The sequence below is a fragment of the Gobio gobio genome (assembly GCF_949357685.1).
Source record: "Gobio gobio genome assembly, chromosome: 7".
NCBI lineage: Eukaryota > Metazoa > Chordata > Actinopteri > Cypriniformes > Gobionidae > Gobio > Gobio gobio.
The window spans coordinates 58248588-58271729 of record NC_137103.1 but is presented as its reverse complement, the minus strand read 5'-3'; the positions used below and the strand labels follow the sequence as shown (position 1 = coordinate 58271729).

Here is a 23142-nt window from a genome sequence, read left to right as displayed (position 1 = left end):
AAGCATTTTTTTGCAGTGAAGTCTTACCATTTTTTCCATACCCTCACTGAAGTCCTAGAATCGCCCCTGCTAAAGACCCGGGGAATGTATTTAAGGGTTAATGGGTTTCAATGGGGACATTTTTGTCCAAACGATGCTGTTTTGTGTACCCAGTGCAACATTTTTATTTTTTAAAGGAAATGGGGGTGAAATAGTACAATTCAAATACAAATACACACCTGTGCCAAAATGTATGTAGTTTGCATTAGCACAGGCAAAATCATCAGCCAATGGTGTGAGAAATATAATCGTGTTTCTTGTTTTTGTCCCAAACAGAATTGAGATTATTTGTCATACACCGTAAGAAGCAAAAACACCTTTCACAAACCAGTTGTAATATTGAAAGCGTAACACCATTCTTTTATTAAAGTGTAGGGCCTTTTATGAAGAGCTTGGTCAATCAGGCCGATAATATTGTACAAATGTGTCATTAATAATGTACATAAACATGGCAGAGATCATCATCGCCCCCTGGCGGCGAGCCAGTGATAATCCCACAGAGTGATGACGTAACTACGCGCCACGTGACTTCCAATCGCACAAATCAGGTTTCGAAGCGCGAGTTTCCAGATCTATTCGCACTAAACTAAAACACACACACACACACACACACACGCCAACAACAGCCACAGATGGCGAACTCCACCTCCACCTCCACTCATACCTCAGTCTAAAATCTCTCCCGCGCATAAATCAGTGTTTATAATGACATCATCACACACTCACCTCAGCTCATCTTCCTCCAGGGATCTACGGAAGCCCTAAGAGGCCAATCTTTATTATTTTTGTGCACATCTCGACGTAATGGGGGTATTTTTCTCTTAGATTCTCCCCCTGTAGTCTGGAGATGGGAAACATAGCATTATTTCCTGAGAAACATAAAGAGACGAACTCCCGCCTTTAAACGCGTGAGGGCAGTGTTTACTCGCGTGTGTGTGTGTGTGTGTGTGTGTGTGTGTTAGCATGTGGTTCCTTTTATTTATGAGAACCAATATCTGACATTCCTGTAATGTTTTTGTTCGCTTTTCAGGTTTTATTAGAACTATAAACATTGACCGTTGGTTGCGTCAGTCACGCGGTGACGTAGGCGTGACGTATCAAATAAACACCGCGTTTTTCTCAGCAGAGATATAGAAATAATCTCCCTTGATCAACTAATTATGAGAATGGTGTAGTAATTAAACTGTGCCGCTGTTTCAGTAGGCGTGTGTTACTCATTTTATACTGGATTTGATCAGTGAAGTCGACGTTTGAAGTGTTAGTTTGATCTGATTTTGGTTTATGAGACTAAAATAGGACAGTGATGTGTTGATATGGAGAAGTGTGAGCGCTTTATGAATATTCATTCAGCCACACATATCACTGCACATTTCTTTTATAATAACTGGATGCGTTCAAGTAAACTACACATGAATAATGAGGTGAACTGTGCTTGTGAAACAGACGTGTTGTGTGTTCATATGAGCCTGAGGAAATTCTGTGCCCATCAAACATGGAATAATTATGCTCTTTGTTGTTGAATTAATGAGGTTTCACCTGAGGAGATGTTCATTCCAACACTGAATTATGACGGAATATGATCATATCAGAGTCGCTTCCCAAGACATTTCAATCACAAGCTCTCATTTTTTATATAATGTTGATTTATGAAACCCATGAGAAGCTCCATATGTCTAAACCCCATCGGCTGGACTGATCGTCATCTCTCTGATGGGCCTGAATATGAAACATAACTACACACATTTGACTGTAATCTTTCATTATAGATGAAGAAACCCTGTTGTATTAATCTCAGTGCACTTGATAAAGCTCATCAGACTCATTTACTGATGTTTCTCAGCTCATCTCATAACATCATGAGATATTAGACATGTTTAAAAACACGCTTATTATCAAAGGTCCCAGTATTAAAATTACAGATACTAGTTCCTAACGGACACACTGTCGTAAATTATATGATCAATAAGTCACAGTGACATTATTATTTTATCAGGATTACATTTAAGAGCGATTACAGAGGAATAAAGGCTCAGTGGATCTGTTCTAATGTAAATGAGTTTTATTAGAGAAACTCCAATACAATTCCCAACAGATCTCCATCACTCTTTAATCAATGTGAGCAGAAATAGCTCAAAGTTTGAGATGAGGAATCTCGTGAAAGTGATTTTATGATCAAATCTCTGCCGATGTGTTCATAAACATCAACTTTCCCACCCAATGACAGATTTGCTCTTGTTTTCAGCTCAAACTCTTCATTCTGTGGAGTTTCTCAGAACACAAGACTTGATTTCTTCATGTTCATGTCTTTAAACGGGTCTTGATTTAACCCTTAATCGTCCCTTGGGCTCCAGCTGACCCCACTGGACTTTTCCTTCCTTTTTTAAAAGTGTTCCCTTCATCTCAGGGCCATGAGACTCTGTGACTTTTCCTAAATAATCTATCTAAACATGCACAAACAATCTGGGCTTGATTTGGTTGTTCTAAAGGTGTGTCAAATTGTTTTACCGTTTAAGTCCCTCGGGGTCAGATTGACCCCACATTGAAAATGAATGGGAAAGTGTAAAAAAAAACATTTTTTTCACTTTTTTTTGTCAAAAAAAATTAACTAAATCCAGTATAAATCTGAAAATGTCTACATTTATATCAAGGTCTGGTCCTAGAGCATAAACACAAAGTAGAACGAACTTTCTATCTCATACACACACACAAACACACGTGTGTGACTGCAACAGAGAGTATTTTTATTGAAATTGGCAAATAAAATCAACAAAACTGGCATAAATCTGAAAGATTTTCATACATAAATGAAGGACTAATACTAGAGCACAAATGCAATATGGAACAAGCATGTTCACACACACACACACACACACACACACACACACACACACACACACACACACACACACACACACACACACACACACACACACACACACACACACACACACACACACACACACACACACACACACACACACACACACACACACACACACACACACACACGTCTGGAGCATTTTTTGATTTTGGCAATGAATGGGAAATTTCAAAAATGCTTTTTTTTCACTTTGTTTGTAAAAAAAAAAAATCAACTAAATCCAGTATAAATCTGAAAATGTCTACATTTATATCAAGATCTGGTCCTAGAGCATAAACACAGTGGAACAAACTTTCTGTCTCATACACACACGCACACACACACACACACACGCACACACACACACACACACACACACACACGTGTGTGACTGCAACAGAGAGCGTTTTTATAGAAACTGGCAAATAAAATCAACAAAACTGGCATAAATCTGAAAAAATTCCATACATAAATGAAGGACAAATACTAGAGCACAAATGCAACATGAACAATCATGAGAAAGAGAGGGAAAAGGGCAAATAAAAGAAAGATGAAAGGCAGCTTAACTTCTGCATAACTTCCCTCTGGACCTCTAGTGGATAATGTGGTCATTGCTCTCTCTCTCTCTCTCTCTCTCTCTCTCTCTCTCTCTCTCTCTCTCTCTCTCTCTCTCTAACTATAATTCCTAAAGTTTTTCCACAAACCTACAGATGGCGGTATTCTATCCCTAACACACAGAGCAATATCCAAAAACAATTTTATTTAATTTAAGATCATCATTCAAGTGAATTTTTCATTAAAAAAAAACATTTTTAATAAACCAATTTAGGGTATTTGTGCAGTAAATAGGTAAAACACTACAAAATACCCACAAAAACATAGCATAAATGTATAGTTGAGAAGTAAATAAAAAAAAATGATATATAGTTTTCCATGTAAAAAATGTATATTTCCTTATGCAATCGCTCTGTAAAAGTTTGGGGTCTATCTGAGCCCAAGGGACTAAAACGTAAACCCTGAGGGACGATTAAGGGTTAAGGATGTTTTGATATTGAGCTGGAAACAGCAATTTTTAATGCATTAGAAGAGAAAGATTCTGAACTAATTCAGACATAATTATTTATATCTGCACATGCCGCTCTGAAATATATGTTCACTCTAAAAAATGCTGGGTTAACCTCTTAACATGTGACAGCATTGAAGGTCTTCAGCAGCATTGCAACAGCCTCTTAAATAAAGGGCATAAGCAATAAGAGCCTCTCCATCCTCAGCCTTAGTATTACTCCAGCACAGGGCCTTTTCCATATATGCATATTTGTAAGCCCCGCATCTGTGCGACTAGCCGACAGATTTTGAAAAGTTGTAGCAGAATTAGCAGATGAATTTTGAAAAGTTGCAGCAGGATTAGCAGATGAATTTTGAAAAGTTGTAGCAGAATTAGCAGACGAATTTTGAAAAGTTGTAGCAGAATTAGGAGATTCATTTTGAAAAGTTGCAGCAGGATTAGCAGATTCATTTTGAAAAGTTGCAGCAGAATTAGGAGATTCATTTTGAAAAGTTGCAGCAGAATTAGGAGATTCATTTTGAAAAGTTGTATCAGGATTAGCAGATGAATTTTGAAAAGTTGCAGCAGAATTAGCAGATGAATTTTGAAAAGTTGTAGCAGAATTAGCAGACGAATTTTGAAAAGTTGTAGCAGAATTAGGAGATTCATTTTGAAAAGTTGTATCAGGATTAGCAGATGAATTTTGAAAAGTTGCAGCAGAATTAGCAGATGAATTTTGAAAAGTTGTATCAGGATTAGCAGATGAATTTTGAAAAGTTGTAGAAGAATTAGCAGATGAATTTTGAAAAGTTGCAGCAGGATTAGCAGATGAATTTTGAAAAGTTGTAGCAGAATTAGCAGATGAATTTTGAAAAGTTGTATCAGGATTAGCAGATGAATTTTGAAAAGTTGTAGCAGAATTAGCAGATGAATTTTGAAAAGTTGCAGCAGAATTAGCAGATGAATTTTGAAAAGTTGCAGCAGGATTAGCAGATGAATTTTGAAAAGTTGCAGCAGAATTAGCAGATGAATTTTGAAAAGTTGTAGCAGAATTAGCAGATGAATTTTGAAAAGTTGTATCAGGATTAGCAGATGAATTTTGAAAAGTTGCAGCAGGATTAGCAGATGAATTTTGAAAAGTTGCAGCAGAATTAGCAGATGAATTTTGAAAAGTTGTATCAGGATTAGCAGATGAATTTTGAAAAGTTGCAGCAGAATTAGCAGATGAATTTTGAAAAGTTGTAGCAGAATTAGCAGATGAATTTTGAAAAGTTGTATCAGGATTAGCAGATGAATTTTGAAAAGTTGCAGCAGGATTAGCAGATGAATTTTGAAAAGTTGTATCAGGATTAGCAGATGAATTTTGAAAAGTTGTATCAGGATTAGCAGATGAATTTTGAAAAGTTGTAGCAGAATTAGCAGATGAATTTTGAAAAGTTGCAGCAGAATTAGCAGATGAATTTTGAAAAGTTGCAGCAGGATTAGCAGACGAATTTTGAAAAGTTGTAGCAGAATTAGCAGACGAATTTTGAAAAGTTGTATCAGGATTAGCAGACGAATTTTGAAAAGTTGTAGCAGAATTAGCAGACGAATTTTGAAAAGTTGCAGCAGGATTAGCAGATGAATTTTGAAAAGTTGCAGCAGGATTAGCAGATGAATTTTGAAAAGTTGTATCAGGATTAGCAGATGAATTTTGAAAAGTTGTAGCAGGATTAGCAGATGAATTTTGAAAAGTTGCAGCAGGATTAGCAGATGAATTTTGAAAAGTTGCAGCAGAATTAGCAGATGAATTTTGAAAAGTTGTAGCAGAATTAGCAGATGAATTTTGAAAAGTTGTATCAGGATTAGCAGATGAATTTTGAAAAGTTGCAGCAGGATTAGCAGATGAATTTTGAAAAGTTGTATCAGGATTAGCAGATGAATTTTGAAAAGTTGTATCAGGATTAGCAGATGAATTTTGAAAAGTTGTAGCAGAATTAGCAGAAGAATTTTGAAAAGTTGCAGCAGAATTAGCAGATGAATTTTGAAAAGTTGCAGCAGGATTAGCAGACGAATTTTGAAAAGTTGTAGCAGAATTAGCAGACGAATTTTGAAAAGTTGTATCAGGATTAGCAGATGAATTTTGAAAAGTTGTAGCAGAATTAGCAGACGAATTTTGAAAAGTTGTAGCAGGATTAGCAGACGAATTTTGAAAAGTTGTAGCAGAATTAGCAGACGAATTTTGAAAAGTTGCAGCAGGATTAGCAGATGAATTTTGAAAAGTTGCAGCAGGATTAGCAGATGAATTTTGAAAAGTTGTATCAGGATTAGCAGATGAATTTTGAAAAGTTGTAGCAGGATTAGCAGATGAATTTTGAAAAGTTGCAGCAGGATTAGCAGATGAATTTTGAAAAGTTGTAGCAGAATTAGCAGATGAATTTTGAAAAGTTGTAGAAGAATTAGCAGATGAATTTTGAAAAGTTGTAGAAGAATTAGCAGATGAATTTTGAAAAGTTGTAGAAGAATTAGCAGATGAATTTTGAAAAGTTGCAGCAGGATTAGCAGATGAATTTTGAAAAGTTGCAGCAGAATTAGCAGATGAATTTTGAAAAGTTGCAGCAGAATTAGCAGATGAATTTTGAAAAGTTGTAGCAGAATTAGCAGATGAATTTTGAAAAGTTGTATCAGGATTAGCAGATGAATTTTGAAAAGTTGTATCAGGATTAGCAGATGAATTTTGAAAAGTTGTATCAGGATTAGCAGATGAATTTTGAAAAGTTGTATCAGGATTAGCAGATGAATTTTGAAAAGTTGTATCAGGATTAGCAGATGAATTTTGAAAAGTTGTATCAGGATTAGCAGATGAATTTTGAAAAGTTGTATCAGGATTAGCAGATGAATTTTGAAAAGTTGTAGCAGAATTAGCAGATGAATTTTGAAAAGTTGTATCAGGATTAGCAGATGAATTTTGAAAAGTTGTATCAGGATTAGCAGATGAATTTTGAAAAGTTGCAGCAGAATTAGCAGATGAATTTTGAAAAGTTGTAGCAGAATTAGCAGATGAATTTTGAAAAGTTGTATCAGGATTAGCAGATGAATTTTGAAAAGTTGTATCAGGATTAGCAGATGAATTTTGAAAAGTTGTAGCAGAATTAGCAGACGAATTTTGAAAAGTTGCAGCAGGATTAGCAGATGAATTTTGAAAAGTTGCAGCAGGATTAGCAGATGAATTTTGAAAAGTTGCAGCAGGATTAGCAGATGAATTTTGAAAAGTTGCAGCAGAATTAGCAGATGAATTTTGAAAAGTTGTATCAGGATTAGCAGATGAATTTTGAAAAGTTGCAGCAGGATTAGCAGATGAATTTTGAAAAGTTGCAGCAGGATTAGCAGATGAATTTTGAAAAGTTGCAGCAGGATTAGCAGATGAATTTTGAAAAGTTGCAGCAGGATTAGCAGATGAATTTTGAAAAGTTGTATCAGGATTAGCATATGAATTTTGAAAAGTTGCAGCAGAATTAGCAGATGAATTTTGAAAAGTTGTAGAAGAATTAGCAGATGAATTTTGAAAAGTTGCAGCAGGATTAGCAGATGAATTTTGAAAAGTTGTAGCAGAATTAGCAGATGAATTTTGAAAAGTTGTAGCAGAATTAGCAGATGAATTTTGAAAAGTTGCAGCAGAATTAGCAGATGAATTTTGAAAAGTTGTAGCAGAATTAGCAGATGAATTTTGAAAAGTTGCAGCAGGATTAGCAGATGAATTTTGAAAAGTTGCAGCAGAATTAGCAGATGAATTTTGAAAAGTTGCAGCAGAATTAGCAGATGAATTTTGAAAAGTTGTATCAGGATTAGCAGATGAATTTTGAAAAGTTGCAGCAGAATTAGCAGATGAATTTTGAAAAGTTGTAGCAGAATTAGCAGATGAATTTTGAAAAGTTGTATCAGGATTAGCAGATGAATTTTGAAAAGTTGTATCAGGATTAGCAGATGAATTTTGAAAAGTTGCAGCAGAATTAGCAGATGAATTTTGAAAAGTTGCAGAGGAATTAGCAGATGAATTTTGAAAAGTTGTATCAGGATTAGCAGATGAATTTTGAAAAGTTGTATCAGGATTAGCAGATGAATTTTGAAAAGTTGTATCAGGATTAGCAGATGAATTTTGAAAAGTTGTATCAGGATTAGCAGATGAATTTTGAAAAGTTGTATCAGGATTAGCAGATGAATTTTGAAAAGTTGTATCAGGATTAGCAGATGAATTTTGAAAAGTTGTATCAGGATTAGCAGATGAATTTTGAAAAGTTGCAGCAGGATTAGCAGATGAATTTTGAAAAGTTGCAGCAGAATTAGCAGATTAATTTTGAAAAGTTGCAGCAGAATTAGCAGACGAATTTTGAAAAGTTGCAGCAGAATTAGCAGATGAATTTTGAAAAGTCGTAGCAGAATTAGCAGATGAATTTTGAAAAGTTGTAGCAGAATTAGCAGATGAATTTTGAAAAGTTGTATCAGGATTAGCAGATGAATTTTGAAAAGTTGTATCAGGATTAGCAGATGAATTTTGAAAAGTTGTAGCAGAATTAGCAGATGAATTTTGAAAAGTTGTATCAGGATTAGCAGATGTTGCTGTTGTATCATCAACATTGAACTTTCTTTGGTCAGTCTCAACATGGTTAGGTTTTGGAGGTTGAAGCATTCTTTGCAATGGAGTTTTCGGAATAACTCCAAGTTGAACAAATTCAAAGATGGTGATGGTTCTGGTGATGATTTGTTGATGTCTTCTTAGAATTCTCAATTCCAGATACTCATTCATTTCATCCTTTGGTTCATAAGATCGCTGGGAATGAACAGATCAGGCTTGCTGTTGCTTCAGAGTCTTCTAGGACCTTCAGTTTTGCATTGTTTGCAGCTAGGTCACATTTCAAATTTACTGTTTCCAGTCTCATATTCAAAGCAGCCTTTTCTATTTCAAGAGCATGTTCAATGCAGCTTTGCGGGCAAGAAGGGCTGCTTTATCAGCAGATGCTTTTATCTTCATTGATGATACCGATGATGATATATTTGAGCTGTAAGAACTGTGAGAACTACGAGATTTATGTGACCTTTTGGACACATTCGAGTAGTGTTAGACCGATATATCGGCCGATATTTGTGATTTTTACGTGTATCGGCCGATATAAGGCTGCTGCGTTCGCTGATATCTTGCATTATTTCCAGACAGGCGTCCACAGGGCAGCTCTCACCGTCTTCAAACTGTCTCGCTCTCCCTCGCGCATATTAATCAAAATCAGTTGAGAATTGACACGATGGTAAAGGTGGAAAGACTGAAGTTTCACGTGGAGCATTGGGAGATTTTTCCTGAATTACCGCTGGTGTTGCTCTACAAGAGATTAAGCTAAGTGCACTACAAAAAATGCTGGGTTAAAAATAACCCAAGTTGGGTTGAAAATGGACTAACCCATCAATTGGGTTGTTTTAAGCAAACATTTAACCCAACCGCTGGGTCAAAACAACCCAATTGCTGGTTTAGTCCATATTCAACCCAACTTTTCAACCAGCATTTTTTAGAGTGTAACCATTAAATGACTAGGTTGTAAATAGTTTTAAATGAAGTATAGTACAGTCAGTGTGCACTTTATGATGCCGATTGCTTGTTGATACTGTGTGCAATAGTGTCATTATTTTATTTATGCTTAAATATTTATTTTCAGAATTTATTTTCACCACTGAACCCTTTTTTTTTTTGTTCTACCTCACCTGTTTTTACTATTTGTTAAATAATGTTCCTTTTTTTAAATTGTAAATTGTAAATTGTTATCATCCTGATCATTGTGTCATTTTTATGCTGTAAATTGAGGGAGCAAAAGCAGTATCGGCTCCAAATATCGGCTCAAGAAAATCGGCGGCCGTATCGCTCATCGGCTAAAGCTGATGGGAAAAAAAATCAGTATCGGCACTAAAAAATCCATATCGGTCGATCCCTACATTCGAGGCACTATCACTTGGGTTGATAAGTGTTTGCGGATCCTTTTGGACAGTTTTCCACATCTCATATTCACTTAGTAAGTTCTCAAATGTAGCCATTTTAGGCTCAAACCAGTCAATGCGCTCATTTTCTCTGATATCTTCAGGTAGTTGTTCTTGCACAAGCTAATGAGCAGTCTTGAATTCTCCAAGTGCCGTATAAAATGCCTCTGCACTTCTTTTTATTGATTCCACATCACCAGCATCAGCAAGTAATGCCTTTACTTCATTCATCCTACAGTTTCCCCTACGCATAGAACTCAGGGTTGCAATGCTTTGTTCAACTTCTGCATTGCCATTTTTGGACATTTCATCCGCCATCTTTTACACAAACAAGCACGATCGAGTATCCAAATATCCGTAGAATCAACAGGCCACAATATACACATAAGCATCAGCTTCTTGTATCATGCTTTGATCAAGACAAAATTCTCAACAGCAGTTCTTCGAAATAAGTTCACCCATTGTTACTCACGAATTGGATGAGTTTCAGAATCCTTTGAAAGCTGTGGATCACTCATGGCTTGTTCATTCCAGGTGTAGGCCTTGATTAACACATCTTGCATGTCCTTCATGGGAGTTTTTTGACTAATGTAATGGCTTCTTCTCCTCTTCAGCCATTTCCCTGAGGGAAGGTATTTTTGACGCTACGAACCGGTATTGGCTTGAATTATAGATTTTATCGTAACGGAAAGTGAATGTTCAAAGAAAAGAAATGTGATTCCCATGTAAAACAGTGAAGTCAAATGTAGGTCGAAAAACTGTCACATCACTTCCTGTTTAAGATGGCTGCCTACAGGAAATCCTCAAAATGGGTGCCATACCTGTCTTTACCACAGGAGAGTACCGAAATATCGTAACATATAGGAAATTACAACATTAATACACTGTAAAAAAAATCCCCGTAAAATTTACGGTAAAAAAACAGCAGCTGTGGTTGCCAGAACTTTACCGTAAAAAATACGGCAGTAACGTTTTAGGTTTTTAGGGACAGCACCATATAATATAATAATTACGGTTTAAAAATGTTTTCTTTTACAGTTCAAAACCATATAATTTAAAGGTTTATATTGAAATTATTATTTTTACACTGTAAACAATTTACGGTAAAAATTTCACTGAAATAATGTTAAATTACCAACCTATTGAAATACTAATATCTGTTATGTATTTTTGATACGGACAACCACCAATCACAGTGGAGATGAGAATCACATGATGAATCAAAGCTCATCACGAGCAGCTTTTAAGAGGACAATACTAATATATAGAAGAGCTCAGAGTCATTCACACACACACTAAACACCATCATGGTAAAACTTAAATTTAAAAAATGCAATAAACATTAATTTAACAACATCAGATGTAACATAAAACCCTAATGTACATAACTGATTAGAAAAAACAAAGAAGAAACATAGTTATTGCAATGAAAATACATCAAATGCGAAGTGTCAAATTCTGGGAATGTCAATTTACGGGTTTTCACTGTAAATCACACAATGACTTGTGTAAAAATGTAAAATTTAATGGTATTTTACTGTAAAATGAAATGAAATGTAAGGTTAGATCTATTACAGTTATTCACCGTATATAGTACGGATACTTTCTGTTAACCAATTAACTGTTTTTCACACAGTAGCATTTTTACAGTAAAATACCGTTAAAATCACAATCATTTTTTACAGTGTAGCCTTATGGGTCCTACACCCTTTTTTTGAGAATTAGGGTTAGATATACTCAAATGAAAATGTCTGCAGCTCTTAAACCCTATGGTCTATATTCATAAATCTGGTCTTATTTTAAACTAGACACTTGAAATGTTGCTACCCAAGAGTCATAATAACTCAAAGTAAGGGAAACAGATTAATATACATGTAAGTGACTCACTTTTTATTTTCACTTAGGGAAAAGAACATGAGAATTTAATGTTAAGAGCCTGAAAATAACTTAAATATAAAACTGAATGTCTAATCATGTCATGATTCAAATATGAGGATGATTCTCTCAGCTTCTGTAAGCTTTTATGTCAAGAAAAGACTAGGCGTCCTTTCAAAAAGGCCATTTATTTCAGAACATTTGCAATAGTAAAGAGTAGTTTTTCATTCAAATAAATCTGCAATAAACTGCTAATTATTACTGTTGCTGGGTTAGTTCATTTTCAACCCAACTTGGGTTGTTTTTAACCCAGCATTTTTTAGTGTTCTTGAATTAGGACAGAGAAAGCCTTCCGTTTGTATTACTGGAGCACAGACAGTGAAGGTCTAATGCGGCGCTTCAGCTTCTCTTTGACCTCTGTGGAGGAAACAATAACCCATTTCAGCCGCATTGATCTGCTAGTGCCCCTGCCCTTCATATCCCATCGGAAATCTGTCATACGGGATGAGCCGCTCCTGACAGACGGATGATGGGAACACATCCCTTCAGGCCAAAGTCAAGTCAAAGAGCCACACAAAGAGACCTACAGATGTGCGGGAATCCCAAACCCTTCATGTAGAAGTCCAGGAGTGATCCTCAAACCCAACAGAAGCAAATCTCATGTCTCTCGTGTCCTGTAAGAAAACATATTCATGGACTGGAAAATACTTACTGGCCGTTTCAAATTACATCCAGCACCATTTATACTCAGTGTTTCTCATGTTCTCCAGGAAAACATGCCTAAATCAACACTCTAAAAAATGCTGGGTTATAAATAACCCAAGTTGGGTTGAAAATGGACTAACCCGGCAATTGGGTTGTTTTAACCCAGCGGTTGGGTTAAATGTTTGCTTAAAACAACCCAATTGCTGGGTTAGTCCATTTTCAACCCAACTTGGGTTATTTTTTACCAAGCATTTACTATTAAACCCTTAAACAAACATGCAAATCAACAGCAGGGCTGCCAGTGTGTGTTATGCTGCCATAATGCAGTGAATTTGGGCTCTATGAAATCTTATTGTTTCCCAAATTGCATTAAAATTTTCATTTCTGGACTCCATTTAAATAGTTATTTAAAAAGCATGTCTAGTTAATTTAAATGAAACTTTTTATTAACAAGAATTTATTAAAAGTTGAAAAAAATTACATTTTTAGGGCCTTATGAAATAAGTTTTATTTATAATCTCTCTTATATTATTTGTTTTTAGTTTTCTGGATTTCATTTTCAATGGTTTAATACATTTTAGTAATCAAAAAGCATGTCTAATTAATTTAAATGAAACTTTTTATTAACAAGAATTTATTAAAAGTTTAAATGTTACAAAAAAATTACATGTTTAGGGCCTTATGAAATACGTTTTATTTATAATATCTCTTTTTTATTATCTGTTTTTAGTTTTATGGATTTCATTTTTAATGCACTCCAAAAATGTTGGGTTAAAAATAACCCAAGTTGGGTTGAAAATGGACTAACCCAGCAATTGGGTTATTTTAACCCAGCGGTTGGGTTAAATGTTTCGCTTAAAACAACCCAATTGCTGGGTTAGTCCATTTTCAACCCAACTTGGGTTATTTTTAACCCAGCATTTTTAGAGTGCATTAAAAATGAAATCCATAAAACTAAAAACTAAATTTTTTAGAGTGAAGATATTACGTCTTGTTTTCTGGTGAAAAATGATCAAAATGAAGTGAGTTTGTGCTTAAAACAAGAGCAAATGATCTAGTTTTCCCTTAGTTTATGTCTCCGACTCATTCACTGTTAAAAAAAAAAAAAATCAGGTCTCCAATTGAAAATTTTCACATCTACATTTTTCAGTTGGCCAAATAGAATTTCTGTGAATCTATGCAATTTGGCCAACTAAAAAATGTACATGTGATCGCTCACTAGAACATTTTCAATTGGAGACCTGATGTTTTTTTACAGTGTTGGCTCTTGTTTTAAGCACAATCTCAGAGTCTTAAAATGTTCTCAGTACATGTGTGTGCTGGAGATCAGACAGAAACCCTGAGGTGTTGGTCATAATCTATTTTCAATCGGAGACCTGATGTTTTTTTACAGTGTTGGCTCTTGTTTTAAGCACAATATCAGAGTCTTAATATGTTCTCAGTACATGTGTGCTGGAGATCAGACAGAAACCCTGAGGTGTTGGTCATAATCTGTGTGTTATATCTGATGATGGCCATAATCCCTCACACAAGCTCTTTAGCGCCACTAATGCGCCTGATTGTGTGTCTTCTGAAGCCTCGTTCTTAACGTGTTATTGTGAAGACAGTAATCTGGGCCATGTGTTCACCGGACATCACATGATCGAGCTAATCCAGCCATGAAACCAGACAATAGTGCTGTAGTCAAGACCACCTAAACCAAGACCAAGACCAGCCAAGACCAAGACCAGACCAGACCAGCACTCCTTAAATTCATCTAAAAGATCCACATCTACTGTCTGAGAAATGACTTATATTTAATGAATAAATACAATTAGAATAGTGAGACACTAAAGCGCTGTTACCAATCAAATCACTCATGACACAGAAGTTGCATCTGAATTGGCTCAATTACACCTGCATAAATAATGTTCAGATTCATTTAACATTAAAACATTAATATTATTGAACAGTCACAGAATCCTTTATTCAACCGATTTGTTCAAAGCAGCCGATTCATTTAATAACGAAACGCTGCCGAATTAGCAAAGACAGTTTAAAATGTTTCTTTTTTTTAATATTAACTTCTGGTTTATTGAATGTTTGTATAAATCAATATCATGTGCAATCACGCTTATATTCATGAAAACAGCTCTCTTGCTCTTGTGAAATTGCTTAATTATATTCTATGCACTGCAAAAAATGCTTTTCTTACTTAGTATTTTTGTCTTGTTTTCAGTCCAAATATCTAAAAAATCTTACATTAAGAAGCATTTACTAGACAAGCAAAAGTTTTTGTCTTATTTTGGGGGAAAATAACTCAACATTAAGGGAGTTTTTGCTTAAAATAAGCACAATAATCTGCCAATGGGGTAAACAAAATAATCCTGTTTTCTGTTTGAATTAAGATTATTTTTCTTACCCCATTGGCAGATTATTGTGCTTATTTTAAGCAAAAACTTTTGAGTTATTTTCCCCCAAAACAAGACGAAAACTTTTGCTTGTCTAGTAAATGCTTCTTAATGTAAGATTTTTTTTTTTTTTTTTTTTTAGATATTTGGACTGAAAACAAGACAAAAATACTAAGTAAGAAAAGCATTTTTTGCAGTGTGTTATATAAAAAAAAACGAAATCTCAGAATTTTGGGGTTATTTATATACATTTTGGGCTTTTTTGAGACAATGCTGCATTGATTTTGAACCTGGCAGCAAGCTGTAAGTTTTACATCAAATCACATTAATGACTAAGACCGGTCTCGAGAACTAAAACACTACCAGACAAGATCCAGACACTGAGAGACTTCCAAAGTACTTTATTTGGGTCACTGAGGTGAGAAAATCATATACAATGAAGTGAATACAGTGAGTTTTAGAAGAGGAAGAGCGTCAGATGTACACGGAAACTCTCAAACGAGTTATACATAATCATAGCATTCACTGCACAAAGGCTTTTTATAGCCCAAAACTCTTCAAATCAAGAAGATTTTACTAGATGAGTAACATGACAAGATATTTTTTCTTATTTTCTGGGGAAAATAAAGTGAATTTTTGTTTAAAACAAGATTTTTTTCTCACCCCATTAGCAGATAGTTTAGCTTGTTTTAATCTCAAACTCACTTCGTTTTGATTTTTTTGACAAAAACACTAAGTAAGAAAAGCATTTTTGCAGTGTATGTTTAAAAACTTTTGACATAAAGAGGAAGAAAATATAAATAATTAACTTGTGTTTTTGTTTAACAGACGTACAAACTCACGACTAACATCATCTCTGAAAGAAACTAATGTGGATATGCTGAATTATGTGCAAAAGTCCGTCATTTTTGGAGAGTCAGTGGCACAAAAACACGTTTTCAGTCACAAAAACATCATATACAAAATATACAAAATATGTACAAGAAATAATTTAACTTTCACAGGCCGTTCTCATATAAAATAATACAATGTTCTTCTTTTCCAGCACAAAAAAATCAACATTTACAGGAGAAGAGAGATCGCTTACGATATTGAGATTTAGTATTTTTGTCTTGTTTTCAGTCCAAATATCTAAAAAATCTTACATTAAGAAGCATTTACTAGACAAGCAAAAGTTTTTGTCTTGTTTTGGGGGAAAAAAACTCAAAATTAAGGGAGTTTTTGCTTAAAATAAGCTAAATAATCTGCCAATGGGGTGAGCAAAATAATCTTGTTTTCTGTTTGAATTAAGATTATTTTGCTTACCCCATTGGCAGATTTTTGTGCTTATTTTAAGCAAAAACTCCCTTAATGTTGAGTTTTTTCCCCCCAAAACAAGACAAAAACTTTTGCTTGTCTAGTAAATGCTTCTTAATGTAAGATTTTTTAGATATTTGGGCTGAAAACAAGACAAAAATACTAAGTAAGAAAAGCAGTTTTTGCAGTTTAATATCAGAGCCATAATCATGAATTGAGTTTATGTTTCTGACTGCATTAGCGGATATTTGCTCTCGTTTCACTTAATTTTGAAAGACTTAGGCCTGGTTCCACAGATGGGGTTTAGATTAAGCCAGGATTAGTTTAATTAGGATGTTTAAGTAGCTTTTATAAACACACATTACTGGTGTGCAGTGTTTTAGATAAAGCTCCTGTAAAAGTAATGCAAAAAAAGTAACTAATCGCGGTATTTAGTTACTTTTTAAGAAAAGTAATGCCTCTGTATTTACCCAATATGAGGACATGAGAGCGGTCAGACAATAAATAAGATAACTTGAGCTACTAACTCAGATATTTTGTTTAAATTTAAAAGTAATGTGTTACTTTATTAGTTACTTGAAAAAAGTAACTGGAGTTACTTATAATGCACATCTGCTTTCAGTTAAAACGGCTCTTATTCTCTCTTCTCCTTGATTTAAGGAGGTTTCAATGTTTCGCTGGAGAGTGAGACTGTGTGTGTGTGTGTGTGTGTGTGTGTGTGTGTGTGTGTGGACTCTAGAAGGTGGTGGCCACTTCAGATGACACCGCGGTTTGAGTTTGCTCTTCGACCCCAGGTCTCGTGCTCCTCAGCTGATGGGCCGAGTATGAAGGCAGAGTTCCTGTGCGGGAGAACGTCTGCATGGGTCCATTCACCATGTTCAGCTGAGGGTGTCCTTCTCTCCAGACGTGGGCGTGGCTGTGGGCGTGGCCGTGGGCGTGGCTGTGGGCGAACCCGATGGTGTAGGCGTGGCCTGGCGGGGCGATGTCACGGGTCTGAATGACGCCGCTCTTCCAGTTTCCGGCCGCGATGAACGAACCTTAAGCGGAAAACGACACAGGCTTTATTATAAGTGCACATTTGTCAAGTAATGTTGATATCCTCCCGGGACCCAGACAAAAAAGTGTTTTGAATGTAGTATTTTTTCATGTCATTACATTATTTAGAGCAAAAGAAAAAACATCTTTGAAAAATGATATTGTATTCATATGTTGTGATCTGTCCTCTGTAGTGACACCAGGGCTCAGTCGTTTAAAGAATAAAATGACGTGAAATTGCATGTATAGGCAAAAACAATTTTAATTCACCAATCAATTTTTAGGTTTCAGGATTTTTTTTAACCAAACTTTGTTGAAAGATGATTCTGAACTATGAAAGATATAACGGAATGCATTGATATGCCATTTTACGTTATGAAATATGAGGGTAAAATGACCATACTGGGATTTTCCCATTCAATACAATTCATCTAATTTGCATATTAATGTGTTCTCGGTGCAACATGTAATGAAAAAATAAGTGTAATAATGCGAGTAATAATTGCATCATTTGCATAATAATATTAGGGCTGTCAAAAGATTAATCGCATCCAAAATAAAAGTTTGTGCTTACATAATATATGTGTGTGTACTCTGTTAATTATTATTTCTATATAAATACACACACATTCATGTATATATTTAAGAAATATTTGCATGTATATACATTTATATAATCTATAATATATATAAATAGAAATGTTTTATATATACAAATAATATTTTTTTCTTAAATATATACATGCTTGTGTGTGTATTTATATATAAATAATAATTAACAGAGTACACACACATATATTATGTAAACACTTTTATTTTGGATGTGATTAATCGCGATTAATCTTTTGACAGCCCTAATATAATATCTAATATTTCATAGGAATATTGATGTGTAATTTATCTTGCTGTGTGTCCAGAATGCCTGATAATCATGATTTAGTCCTGGCGTCTCCACAGTGGACATTTAGCAAATCAATGCCCGACAGAAAGTCATATTTTGATTAGAAACTCCAGAACATTTTCCTGAGATGTTGATTTAGAACAAACAATTTGAAAATTAATAAATATCATCATATTTCCACTAGAGTGCTAAACATTAATGAGGTTGTAGTTAGAGGTGAAACCTCCACACATGTGGTGTCTCTGCAAAGCCCAGAATGTGCTCAGGACATCCAGACTGAGACATGGGACATGTCAGAGAAATGCACTAAAACATAATGACCACTAATGTGGTGGGTCTTCTAGTCAGGATCTGGACGCACCTCTGGCCAGCGGCTGGAAGGAGGTCAGGCCTCGCCTCAGAGCCGCTCCGCTGGAGTCCGAGTCGCTGTCGTTGAAATCGCTGTCTCCTTTACCACTGTCCTTCACGCTCAGCTGATCCGTGTTACTGCTGCCACTGTCAATACAATCACATCTGTTAGAAGAGCCCGGACGACTATTGATCATCTGCCACTGTGATCCATAAACTACAGCATTTCATCATGAAATAATCAACACGCTTGGAAGTTTGAAAAGCTATAGCGTAAGAAAGAGAGATATTCAGGTCACGGTTATGCTGAGGATATCATTTGAACATTTAAAATAGTCATTGCAATAGTTTTAGTGATCGGAAAAATGCTAAATAAAAACATTTTCACTAAAAGTCTCAAACTTTTGGCACTCGTGGCATCTTCTATGAGTATTTTTATTATTATTATTACATTTAAGGCTATTTTTTTCAGCTGTTTTACTGGATTTATGATCTAATAAATGAGAAAACCAAACCCTAATCTATACACTGCAAAAATGCTCTTATTATTTAGTATTTGTTTCTTGTTTCCAGTCTAAATATCGAAACATTCTTAAATCAAGATGCATTTAGTAGATAAGTAAAATGACATAAGATATTTGTTCTTGTTTTCTGGGGGGAAAAAATCTAAATAAAGTGAGTTTTTGCCTTAAACAAGCTAAATTATCTGTCAATGCAGTGAGAAAAATAATCTTATTTCTGTTTGGGACAGAAACAAGAAACAAGAATTCAATTTTCTCACCCCATTGGCAGATCATTTAGCTTGTTTTAAGCAAAAACTCACTTCATTTTGTTTTGATTTTCAAGAAAACAAGAAATAATATCTTATGTCATTTAGCTTATCTCGTACATGCATCTTGATTTAAGAATTTTAAGGTATTTAGCCTAGAAACAAGACAAAAATACTAAATAAGAAGAGCATTTTTTTGCAGTGTAGTTACTTAATATTACTCAGTACTTAAATATATTATTACAGTGTAACCAATTCAACGTTTTGGAAGTTTGAAAAGCTATAGCGTAAGAAAGAGAGATATTCAGGTCACGGTTATGCTGAGGATATTATTTGAACATTTAAAATAGTCATTGCAATAGTTTTAGTGATTGGGAAAATGCTAAATAAAAACATTTTCATTTAAAGTCTCAAACTTTTGGCCCTCGTGGCATCTTCTATGAGTATTTTTATTATCATTATTACATTTAAGGCTATTTTTTTCAGCTGTTTTACTGGATTTATGATCTAATAAATGAGAAAACCAAACCCTGATCTACACTGCAAAAATGCTCTTCTTATTTAGTATTTGTTTGTTGTTTCCAGTCCAAATATCAAAAAAATCTTAAATCAAGATGCATTTACTAGATAAGTAAAAAAAACTAAATGAAGTGAGTTTTTGCCTTAAACAAGCTAAATTATCTGTCAATGCAGTGAGAAAAATAATCTTATTTCTGTTTGGGACAGAAACAAGAAACAAGAATTCAATTTTCTCACCCCATTGGCAGATCATTTTGCTTGTTTTAAGCAAAAACTCACTTCATTTTGTTTTGATTTTAAAGAAAACAAGAAATAATATCTTATGTCATTTAGCTTATCTCGTACATGCATCTTGATTTAAGAATTTTAAGGTATTTAGACTAGAAACAAGACAAAAATACTAAATAAGAAGAGCATTTTTTTGCAGTGTAGTTACTTAATATTACTCAGTACTTAAATATATTATTACAGTGTAACCAATTCAACGTTTTGGAAGTTTGAAAAGCTATAGCGTAAGAAAGAGAGATATTCAGGTCACGGTTATGCTGAGGATATTATTTGAACATTTAAAATAGTCATTGCAATAGTTTTAGTGATCGGAAAAATGCAAAATAAAAGCATTTTCACTAAAAGTCTTAAACTTTTGGCCCTCGTGGCATCTTCTATGAGTATTTTTATTATCATTATTACATTTAAGGCTATTTCTTTCAGCTGTTTTACTGGATTTATGATCTAATAAATGAGACTTTAACCCTAAACCAAACCCTGATCTATACAATGCAAAAAATGCTCTTCTTACTTAGTATTTGTTTCTTGTTTCCAGTCTAAATATCTAAAAAATCAAGATGCATTAACTAGATAAGTAAAATGACATAAGATATTTGTTCTTGTTTTCTGGGGAAATAAAATCAAAATGAAGTGAGTTTTTGCTTAAAACAAGCTAAATGATTTGCCAATGGGGTGAGAAAAATAATCTTATTTCTGTTTGGGACAGAAACAAGAAACAAGAAACAAGATTTCAATCAGAAACAAGATTATTTGTCTCACCTCATTGGCAGATAATTTAGCTTGTTTTAAGCAAAAACTCCCTTAATTTTGAGTTAGTTTCCCCCAAAACAAGACAAAAACTTTAGCTTGTCTAGTAAATGCTTCTTAATGTAAGATTTTTTTTTTTTAGAAACAAGACAAAAACACTAAGTAAGAAGAGCATTTTTTGCAGTGTAGTTACTTAATATTACTCAGTCCATATAATTACACAGTAACCAGTTAAGATGGGAATTATCCCTAAGCTCATCCTTACCTCTGTTGCAGGCAGTATTTGTCATCTTGCCATAAGAAGGTTTGTTCAAAGGGTTTGCATGGCAGGAACAACTAAGAAGACAAAAGCGTACAGTTCATATGCTGACATAAATACAAACAAGCATCAAAATCAGCAAAAAAATCACTGACCTTTTCCTCAAAATCCAGGCTCTTGTCTTCATAGAGGCAGGGCTGCATGGACTCGCTCTCGTTCCTGAGGAACGCCGTAGGCCCGGCGGGGCAGTTCTTGGACAGCGGGGTTGACCCGTACAAACCGTCTCTCCGGAAGCTCCTGCGTCTGCGTTTGACGGCACAGATGACGGTGATGGTGATCAGTAACAGCACACAGCATCCGGAGAAACCCACGACCAGGAATACGTCAAACCCGAGAATCTGGACTTCCTCCGACCGGAGTACGATGAGCACCTGATCCTCGTCCGCCACCACAAACCGGATAACGGCGGTTCTAGAGAGCGGCGTTCGCCCGCCGTCCACCACGGACACTTTAATCTCCAGGACGTCTCCACAGGACAAAGTGAGTCTTCGCTTCAAGGCGACTTCCCCGCTCGCTTTCCCAACGGAGAACAGCTGCGATTCGTCTTCCAGCATGTGGAAACTGAGCTCGGCGTTGGTTCCGCTGTCTTCATCCCGAGCGGAGAACCTCAGCGCTCGATATCCGGCCGGAGCATTGAGTGGAAGCGAGATATCGGCCGAGTCATTCTGTAGGACCGGGTATGTAAAATAGGGGATGTTATCGTTCTCGTCAACAACACGGATTTGTATTAAAGTCGTGCTGGAGAGCGGCGGGAAGCCTTTATCAATGGCTTTAACGGAGAATTCGACGTCCCTCAGAGTCTCGTAATCGAATGATCGTAGCGTGTACAGAGAACCGGAATGAGGATCAACAGACATAAAAGTGGACATCGGCGATCCATCGGGAGTTGTCCCGTCAATCAGACTATACGAGACCTTCCCGTTTTTCCCGGCGTCGAGATCCCGCGCGACCACAGTGGTCATGTACGACCCGGGGATGTTGTTTTCCATCACGGAGACGTCATACCTGGATTTGCTGAATGTTGGGGCGTTATCATTCTCGTCTGTTATGCGTATAGTATAGTGCTTTACGCTTTTAAACGGCGGCGTTCCCAAATCCTCCGCGATCACAGTAAGGTTGTACTCGGGAATGGCTTCCCGGTCCAAAGTGGTGGTGGTGAGGATCATGAAGGTGTCACTGTAGGCTTGCTGGAGCTTGAAATGCTCGTGTCCTTCTAAAGTTGTCCGGACGTATCCGTTGGGACCGGAATCTCGGTCCGAGGTGGCGATCAACGCCACGAAACTTTCCTCGGCCGCGGCTTCTGTGATGAACGCCACGCCGTCGCTGCTGGAGGTCATGGGTTTGATGCGGATCTCCGGAGCGTTATCGTTGACGTCGAGGATATCGACGATTGCACGGCATGTGGACGAAACAGAATCCCCGCCCAAATCGGACGCCTGAATGTGAAGCTCGTACGACCTCCTGCTTTCGAAGTCGATGGCGTCCCTGAGGGTCACTTCTCCACTGAGGAGGTCGATCTGGAAAACGCGCGTGACTTCCGTCGGCGAGCCTTCGATGAAGCCGTACACGATCTCTCCGTTGATCCCGGCGTCCGGGTCGAAGGCGTGCACCTTTAGGACCCGCGAGCCCACGGGCGAGTCTTCGCTGAGCTCCACCTTGAGCGAGCTGTGCTCAAACGTGGGGCTATTGTCGTTGGAGTCCAGAACGCGGATGTGAACGGTGGCCGAACCGGATTTCGCGGGATCTCCGGCATCCGTCGCGATCACCTCGAGGGTGTAGAACTCCTCAACCTCCCGATCTAGGTTCTTTATCAACACCAGCTCGGCTGACTTCACCCCGTCTTCGCGAGAGCTAGCCTCGACCACGAAGTGGCTACTGTGCGAGATTCGGTAACTCTGGACGTAGTTGTCTCCAACATCGAGGTCAATGGCGACGTCCAGGGGGAAGCGCGAGTTTAACGGGGCGTCTTCCGATATATCCAAATGCGTTTCGTTGCGGGTGAAGTGCGG

The 23142-nt window shown here is 36.3% G+C and overlaps 1 protein-coding gene across 1 annotated transcript in view; it reads right to left on the bottom strand.

Moving 5' to 3' along the window:
- Positions 1 to 16942: 16942 nt before the first annotated feature.
- LOC307128808 (protocadherin 8) overlaps positions 16943 to 23142 on the bottom strand; it is a gene marked incomplete at both ends in the record, with an annotated part of 6566 nt that continues 366 nt past the window's right edge. Inside the window, 4 exons of the mRNA XM_079820791.1 lie at positions 16943 to 17244; positions 18505 to 18638; positions 21080 to 21150; positions 21229 to 23142. The exon at positions 21229 to 23142 is cut by the window's right edge and continues 366 nt beyond it. Of these exons, the coding sequence (XP_079676917.1) occupies positions 16943 to 17244; positions 18505 to 18638; positions 21080 to 21150; positions 21229 to 23142 (2421 nt within the window). The remainder of the gene's footprint in view (positions 17245 to 18504; positions 18639 to 21079; positions 21151 to 21228) is intronic.